The following is an 8,934-nucleotide window of genomic DNA, read 5'->3' on the forward strand; positions in this document are numbered from 1 at the left end:
CAGACTTTCAAATGCTTTCCACCTAATACTACCCTCTAGAGGAAATGATTAAGGGTCTACAAGAACACCATAATCACTTGGCTCAATTAACAACACAAATGTTTCCCATATGTCTTCCAACCTTATCTTTCAAAATGTTCTAAACACAAGACACAATCATGATTATCGTGACCTACTTGCCAATTGAGCATAAATGATTATTCCTGAGCATGTTTTTTCCTTCAAAGCTTCCCTGTTCATGTCAAAGAATGAGAGCCTCCACCTCCAGGCAACACAACAAGAAGCAGCAGCAGCAGCTTCAGCAGAGAGGATGCAGGGCCTTGTGCTGCAGCTGCAGGCTTAGTGTGTCTTCTTCAGAGGAAGCAGAGAGCTCAAACTCCGACAGGTTTGCGTCAATCTCAAGCCTGGCGCACGCCATGGTGCAAGAGAGGCTCGACCAAATGATTAGAGAAAGGCAGGAGGCAAGACAAGTTGTAGAGAGAAGAAGGCAAAAAGGTGGTGAAGGGACTAAGTTCGTTGTAATGGTGGCCATGGAAAAGTGCTCTTATGATCCAAGAGAAGATTTTAGAGAGTCCATGATTGAGATGATTATGGCAAACCGGATTCAAGAGCCGAAAGATCTTCGTAGCCTCTTGAATTATTATATTTCAATGAATTCCGAGGAATATCATGGGATTATACTTGAGGTTTTCCATGAGGTTTGCTCCAATTTATTTTTATTTTGTAAATGCCATTGAACACTAATATCATGAAATTTTTAGTGTCAAATTTGAATCTGTGATCATGCATGCGACAATTATTGTACCATGGTTTTTGGATACTTGTTCCCTAATTTATGGGAAACACCCATATTTTAGAGAATTACTGATTATGATAAATCGCAATCAATCTGTGATTCAATAAATCTCACTAAAAGAGCCCACAAATTTTTTTTTTTTTTGAGGTAGAATTTTCTGATTTTATTATTCAAATAAAACTTGTTCAGAACTTACAATATGCCTGATACAATCGGGAATACTAGTTCCACGTACAAAAGAGCCCACATTAATTTCTTAATTTGCACTAATTAATAGTGATGGACATGGCAATTCAAATAATAACTTCAATTAAATACGAAAGCCTTTTTTTTTTTTTTTTTTGTTCTTTCGTTTTTTAAGTTGGGGAAACCCATCATCGAGGCGAAATGAAGTATTAATCTTTTGTGGGCTTCGCGTGCTGAAGGAGTAGAAATGGCCCAACCACATAGGTGGCGAAATCTGCCCAGACAATTTCCAATTAGCTACTATATATGTGCCCCCCCACATCGGCTGGCTTGGGGGCAACTGGGCCTCTTTCAGTAGTTTCCTTTTTCCCCACCGTGACCGTAGCGAGTACAATGCTTGCACCGGGATCATAACTGGATAAATATTATACATACTCACATTTTTTCACTCTTAAATGCAATTCTCGACTAACACTAAAAATAATTATTTAATTTTAGATTAATTACTATTAAATTTTAAATTTAATGGTAACATTTAGTGTCACCTAAGAGAGCATAAGAGTAGGAGTATATATATATAGAGCATTTCTAATAAAATTAGGGGTGACAATTCAAGATTGCATGTCAGATTTAGGTTGTGCCGTTGCATAGGTATAAGACTATATAAATCAAGTATAATCACAAATGACATATAGTTCATAATGGGAACTAAAAGTACACAACCATGTCCAAATTTCCAATATCCCGAAAAGAGTTATTGCTGCTTGCAGGCTAACCTGTGAGAAACACAAAACTCTCTCATTGATCGTATCTTAACGTACATGTCTTGCGGTTACCGGTTGGAAAAACGAGGAATGGAAGTCTGGCGAAGAGACCTCTTCATAATTTTCTTGAAAAGGGAATGCATATTATTGGAGAGTGCAACATACAAGGGGAACTGCATAAGCGCAAAGATGGAGACGGGAAGCAACACAGCAATGTTAATGAGAGTGACAGTCAAAGCTTTCTTCTCAAAATGACTAATGAGAAAAATGGTGGCCGTGAAAGAAAGCATAGTGGTTGTGATGGAGAGGAAGAGTAAGGTGAAGCCAATCATGAGCTTTCGAGGGAGAGATTGGAGGAAATTTTCTTGCTTAAATGGAGATGTGAGGATGGAGAGGAACATGACGACGTAAGTCAAGGAGCTAGCAAGGGAGACTACGTCCATGATGATGAAGAATAAGAAGAAGGGAGAATTAAGGAATATTGGATGACCCGTCTGATCGTTACCTCCTGGGACGGTCAAAGCAGCCGTGAAAACAACCGTGGAGACAAGGATTGCGATTGCAGAGCACGATTGAGAGGTCTCCTTTATCCACCTTTCCGCCTTCTCGAGAAGGCCGGCATGTTGCTCTTTGAAGAGCTCGTCTGCAGTCTTACCGGCATTGTTGCGGTGCATGACATAATGAGAGGGAACTATCTTTCGCACACGCTGCGTGGGGACATTGTATAAGATTAATTATGAGTTTTCTCAACATTGTGCAAACCAATTGGAAATGTTATATGGTTAGAAGAATCTTTGTTTAAGAACAAAGTAATGCTGCATACTACATCCCATCACATTTGTAGTTAGGCTACAAATGGATTGAGGGCATAGCATATAGCATTTCTCTTACAAGAAAGATAATATTGTGGTGTTTAAAGACCGATTAATTAAGAGAAAGTAAAAATGTAAGAGGGAGCTTAATTACCTCGAACCATTGCAACTCCTCCTGCAATTGGAGTGCAGGACCAGCGCGAGTCCCTCCATTATAGTTCTTCATGTCTGCAGCGTGATGCAATATGGTGTAGCCTCGCTTATCAATCAGTGAAAACAACCGATGTTCCATTACCCCTTTCGTCATCTTTAGACGCCGAAATATTTCTCTTTGACGGTGGCGAATGGCCGCAACCACTATAGTTACCTCGTCCTTACTAATGTGCTCAATTGCCTGAGGATGCGCATCAAGTATCTCGTCAAATATTTCTACTATTCCTTCGCTCGCCGCAATAAGCAATGGGGTGTCCGGTGTTTGATCTCCTCCTCCTCCTTCATCGGCGCCTCCTTCTATGGAGTTGGATTTGTCGTCCAAAGAGTCTGATCCTTTTCCCAAGGAAATGGGCCTGTCTTCTAGTTTTAAACTGCTTGTCCATGTGGTATCCATCTTCGCTAGCAACTTGGTAAGTTCAATAGCTGAATTATGCTTACTCTTCACCTTCCATATTTCATCGATAGCCGGCCATTCTGTCTTATGATATACCATTCATCAATGTATATATATATATATACACATGTTTATGAGAGATAAGGTATAGTAGTTAATTTCTCAACCACAATGGCTACTTCAGCCACAATGATTTGTATTTTCTTTTACATTTAGAGTTATGAAAATCAATGAATCTAAACACTTTCACAAACATTTATATATACTTATATGCAGAAATGTGTTTGGTGTTATTCTTTTGTACATTTTTTTTTAATCAATTTCTTTGGCAAATCTATCATTAAATTAAGTTTAATCTTACATGAAGATGAACAAGATATATGCTAGATAATAATGAAAGTAAACATTTCTTTAATATGAATGACAGAATGGCTAGTTATCAATCAAATTTATAAGGATTAGTTGATTACTGTCCTATATATATATTTTTAATTTAATTTGTACCGTACGTGCCTTTTTTTCTTCCTAAAAATTAAATTTTAATAGTAGAGTCAACAATATTGACTTAGTTATATATGATCAACCAAATCATCCCTTTCATAGGTTAAATCCAAGGCCTCTCTTATACGAGAAAGAAAAGTATCATGGGTCACCAGATCTAAACTATAATATTTTTTTTTGTAAGTCTACACTAAACTATAATTTTGAGATCCACTTTTGTATGAAATAAAAAAGTGCATGTTAACCTTAGAGTGAGGGTAATCGCCCCACAGGGATCGAGTCCACCGACTCACTTGACTTTGGAACGAATTTGATCCAGTTCTCCTATTTGTCACCCTCAGATAGCATTAATATCTACAAGTTATTGGTGTTGTAGTGGAGCTAGAAAAGCTTAAAAAATAGATGAACAGTGCGTGAAAGATACGTGCGCCCCATTCACAATATTATACACACATATGAAAATGATGTCGTACCTTTAGCTAGGCCCCTCCACACATGCATAGCATAGTATTTTCTTGAAATTGCTGCAAAAATTATGTAAAATTACATGATTACAAAAATATTTCTGCCAGTATACAAATGAGGAAGAGTAATATATACCATACAAATATTTCATAAATATCTTATAAAATGGATGTGATAAGATCTAATTATTGTTAAATTAAGATCTAATTATCCTTAAATTAATCATATTAAAGTAAAATTAAAGATATTAATGTTCTTTTAGCTTTTGTAAGATGTTTGTATGTATTTATAACATTACCTGGTGGATGTTTGTTTGATTGGCGGAGGTTACTGGTATCCTGGCTGCCTCTCTCCAAATATTCCATTTGACTTGATGTTTTTTGAACTTCATTACTATTTTCAACATCATCATCGTCATCATCCAGATGGGCAGGAAGGCCTGCACTAAGAATGTTTTTAAATTACTAATTATATTTTTATAGGGTGTTTAAAGCATAACAAGAACGCTTTGTTTAAAGTAAATGAAGCCAAACACAAATGGATGTAATGCTGTTGTGAAAGGCGCGCGCGCGCGCACATAACATAACATGATAAGGGTTGTAGAGACATACAATGATAGAGGAGTCTCTTCACTTTTCCCATGTTGCATGAACTCCTGAAAGCAGAAGGCATTTTCGCTAGCAGGTGAAGACATGTCATGCCATTGATTTCCTTTTTTGTTCCAAGTGTCTTGTCCTTCCCTAGTAACCAAATGGCGGTTTCTGCCAAAAAAAAAAAAAAATCATAAAAGATCATAATTAAAACATTCCATTCATTTTGAAGTTATATGTTTGCATGAGAGAGAGCAAGAGAGAGGGAGAGACCAAAGTGTTGGCCTAACACAGCAGCATGGAGAATGGACATGCTGTCATGTCTATGGAAGTGGGGACTTATATGATCCCCAACTAATTTAGCCAAAAATTTGGCCATTTTTGTCTGACCAAGGGCAGCTGCCCTGAACAGCGGGGTTTCACCAAGTTGATTACGATCCTCGAGTATCATTTTCAGCTCGGGCAGATTGTTTTGAGAGAGTTCGGTGATCAAGAGTTTCGCTGAGGCAACATTGTTGGTGGAGGCGACCTCGTGAAAAACATTGTTATGGTGATCGCTCTTCTTAGATATGGCAAGAGGTATCTCGGAGGGTGGTAGGAGACCAAGCAAATGCTGAAGCAGTTCCGTTCCTTCACTAGTATATCCTGCAATATGAAGCGCAGTGAGCCCGTCGATCGTCAGAGGCCGAACGACATGCTTTGGGTGTTTGTCGTAGAAGCTCTTCATGGCCTCCCAGTCTCCATTCAAAGCTGCCTGATAAGGCTTCTTCAGACCTGAAAAGGGACTCAAATATTCACTGGCCATCTCTCTCTTTCTCTCTGACAATACCGTATTTTATTATAGACTGTTATCGGTCAAGAGGATGGAAAATTCTCTCTCTCTCACTCTCTCACTCTCAAGATGTGTTATCGGTCAAAAGGGTGGAAAGTTTTCTCTCCCTCTCTCTCTCTCTCTCTCTCTGTGGGAGTGTTGTCGCCTATCGTTCAAGATGGTAGAAAGCTATCCTTTTCTTTAATTAATAGACTCAGCTATGATGAATGCTACAATGCATTCTACCCACCATCTCTTCACCTTGTCATCTTGAATTTTTAGAAAAAAAAAAAAAAAAATGCAAAGAGAGAAGAGATGGTGGGTAGAACGAAAAAAAGCATATCTCCTCAGGCTATTACACGCATAATACAAAGACTAACGGGTAGAGAAACTGCAACCCTTATTACAAGTTTCCTGATAAATTGGCGTGGGGTTAAGTTGATAATCGGTCAAATCTAATTATAAATTATCATGTCAATTTGTAATAAAAACGCTAATACTTTTGTATTTTTCTTTTAAAATTATTATTAAAGAATACAAAAGGGTTACAAGAAAACACAATATGTTACGAGCATATTAGTATTTTAGTCCTATTTCAATAAGGAGATTTACTCCACTATAGGTTAATAGTAGTATTTTAGTCCTATTCTAATAAGGAGATTTTCTGCCTAGCCGTGTAAATCAAGTAAGGAGGTTCTCTTTTATTCTCATAGTCTAGGTTGTATTACTTTTACAAATCCTAGGGAGATTTGACCTAAATTGTAATCCTATTTAAACCTACGTTTGGGGTGCAATATTGCAGGCAGAGTTTTTGGAGGCCTAGGAACCTCATATTTCCTACCACTCATTATTTTGATTAGCAAAATTGGATCCTATTTCATTTCCGGTTGACAAGGGAATTACTCGTTCAGTCAGGAATTCTTGTAACACAATATAAGCTGCACCCCAAGCATTTTTCAAGACTAAATTAGATGCTATTTTGCTCGGAAATTGTATGAAGAGAGACTTTTTGGAATCTTATTTTTGGGTCTTCGCATGTGCCGTGTACGTCTAAAATGATGTTGATGTGCATGGCCCAGCTTAATTTATTTCTTTCACACACACAACCATTTCTTCCGTTTGCTTTTTTTGTGCAACGACTGGATCTGTACGAACGCCTCAATTTCTCATAAAGATCTTTAGGACTTTGTGTTGCTAGTCTTTTGGACTAATTCCTTTCTGTTCACATGAAGATTACTTTTTGGGAGTTCGTTTAATATCCAACAATTGCAAGGCTTGAAGCCTCGCGCGTTTGGAAAGCTGAATCTTCAAAAGGGAGCATTGAATATATCAGCAAATATTCTAGGAATATATAGAAACACAGCGCGTGTGGATTGAAGTGTTCAACAGCCATTCTAGAAGCGATAAAGGCAATAAGGCATGTTGCATCCCAACTCCCGATAACTAGTTTAATTCGCTATAATTATGTTTCATGGAACAGAGGTTATTAATTTGAATTTTCTTATTTATCTGACGAGAACATATAAAAGAAAAAAAAGTATTAATCAACAACCACTCTAAAAAGGATCAAGTTCTACTGAAATTCTTAAGGAATTTTAGTTTTTAGAATTTTAAATTCAGATCATTTATTTTTTATCCAAGAGTCATTATTCTGCCACGTGTTCCACTACTAATAAAATAATAAATATTTATTATTTTATTAGTAGTGAAACACGTGACAGAACAATAATCATTGAATAAAAAATATATAATTTATATATGAAATTTTAAAAACTAAAATTCTTCTAAGAATTTTACTGGATCCAAATCCCTCTAGAAGACTAGAAGCGTCAATGATAAAGGCATGATGATTGGTGAACGTGGGTCTATCAGCGTACGTGGGCTCATCTTGACGTTGTACAAGAAACGTCATCCATTCGTAGTTTCGGGAATCAAAGGACCCGAGTAGTTAATCTTTGATGGGCCAACAGTTTCGCATAGATTGTATTTCACGTCACTTTGGTCCTTGGAAGATTGTGGTTGAATTGTGTTCTTTTTTACTTCTTGGGCTTTTCCAAATTTAAGGTTGTATTTTATTATGTGTAATATTATTTATTAGATTGCTATACGGTTGTTATATAATTAAGATAACGTGATAATAAAATTATTTTTTAATTTTTTTAAGCTTGATTTTCACTACTACATAATTAAATTATATAACAATTTAGTAAAAAGCATTACTCATTTTTAATTTGTCAATTTATCACTTGACTGACTTATTTGGTACCTTGAAGGTGAAGTCTTGGAAGTGGTTGAGAATGATTGGGCTTTGAAATATGCAGGAGCGTTTGAGACTTTGGTACTAGAGAGCTGAGGTCCACACGTGCACTTGTCTAGATATGAATTATGTTACTAATCGGCACCATGGTTAAGTAGTTTTAAGAAAATATTTAATAATGAGGTTGGACATATATTAGGGCATGGGTTCCACTCTTTACAATTGAGAATCGCTCACACAAATTAGATTAATATTAACCACCTTAAAAATCATTGATATCCTAATAAAATTGGGTCAAACTATGATTCAATTAATTTTGTGAATGGTGATAGAAGTGTGAGTAAGGGAAAGGAAGATTTCTATTTGATCGGCAGCGATTCAAATTTTCAGATTGACCGGTATTTGAACACTCCTATTTGCACTAATTATTTGATCATGCGTGGGATGGGACCCATTTTTTCATATATATATATATATATATATATATATATATATATATATATATGTTATATGCTAAGTTGGGCTTGGCCCGAGGGACTGTGCAGGACTGAATGCCTAGGCCTGCCAAACGTAATAATGCCAGCCCAACAAGCACAATCTACTTAGTTTGCCAGGGAACACGGGAGAGCTGTGAAGCACTTAATTAGAGTGTCTATTTTTATATGCTCACCTTTGCAAGTTGTCTTGCCCATTGGGTAGCTCAATTGGCTGTAGATTATATCTTATAAAGCGGATGTCACTAGTTCGAATCTCTCATCCCTCTTTTCTTGTGTGGACATGTCAAAAAAAAAAAAAAAAAAAACAGTTTAATGCGTGCACATGCGTTGAAACCCCACAGCTCTACCTAAGTAAAATTTAATCTCTAGGAGACTTGTGAATATTTAGTCTTAATTGGTTGAAGGTAAGCATGAAAGCCAGAGATGCAACCAATATTATAAATATAATGGATTCCCCAATAGTTTTACTAAGAGTAAATACGTTGATGTGAAGTAGTTCATAATGGGAACTAAAAGTACACAATTATTTAATCCAAAATAGAAAAAAAAAAAAATGTTAAACCCATGTCCAAATTTCCAATATCACGAAAAAGTTATTGCTTGCAGGCTGACCTGTGGGTAACACAAAACTCTCTCACTAATCGTATC

At 36.6% G+C, this 8,934-nt stretch overlaps 2 protein-coding genes across 2 annotated transcripts; one reads left to right on the forward strand and one right to left on the reverse strand.

Annotated features, from left to right (window-relative positions):
* Positions 1 to 248: 248 nt before the first annotated feature.
* On the forward strand, positions 249 to 1,764 carry LOC132170134 (probable transcription repressor OFP9). Its single transcript, XM_059581034.1, has 2 exons — positions 249 to 698; positions 1,753 to 1,764. Exons 1-2 carry the CDS (start codon positions 249 to 251, stop codon positions 1,762 to 1,764), a joined length of 462 nt encoding a protein of 153 aa, XP_059437017.1.
* Positions 1,612 to 5,526, reverse strand: LOC132170135 (uncharacterized). Its single transcript, XM_059581036.1, has 6 exons — positions 4,995 to 5,526; positions 4,743 to 4,892; positions 4,430 to 4,570; positions 4,140 to 4,190; positions 2,713 to 3,245; positions 1,612 to 2,453 (listed from the first exon to the last, which is right to left on the reverse strand). Exons 1-6 carry the CDS (start codon positions 5,524 to 5,526, stop codon positions 1,815 to 1,817), a joined length of 2,046 nt encoding a protein of 681 aa, XP_059437019.1. The 3' UTR covers positions 1,612 to 1,814.
* Between the last annotated feature and the right edge of the window lie 3,408 nt (positions 5,527 to 8,934).

Source organism: Corylus avellana, chromosome ca2 (genome assembly GCF_901000735.1).
Source record: "Corylus avellana chromosome ca2, CavTom2PMs-1.0".
NCBI lineage: Eukaryota > Viridiplantae > Streptophyta > Magnoliopsida > Fagales > Betulaceae > Corylus > Corylus avellana.

Coding starts and splice junctions, on each gene's coding strand:
- LOC132170134 (XM_059581034.1), top strand. CDS start 249: ATGAGAGCCTCCACCTCCAGGCAACACAACAAGAAGCAGCAGCAGCAG.
- LOC132170135 (XM_059581036.1), bottom strand. CDS start 5,526: ATGGCCAGTGAATATTTGAGTCCCTTTTCAGGTCTGAAGAAGCCTTAT. Junction 4,893..4,994: donor TGTGTTAGGCCAACACTTTG/GTCTCTCCCTCT, acceptor TTTTTTTGGCAG/AAACCGCCATTTGGTTACTA. Junction 3,246..4,139: donor GTGGAGGGGCCTAGCTAAAG/GTACGACATCAT, acceptor ATCATAAGACAG/AATGGCCGGCTATCGATGAA.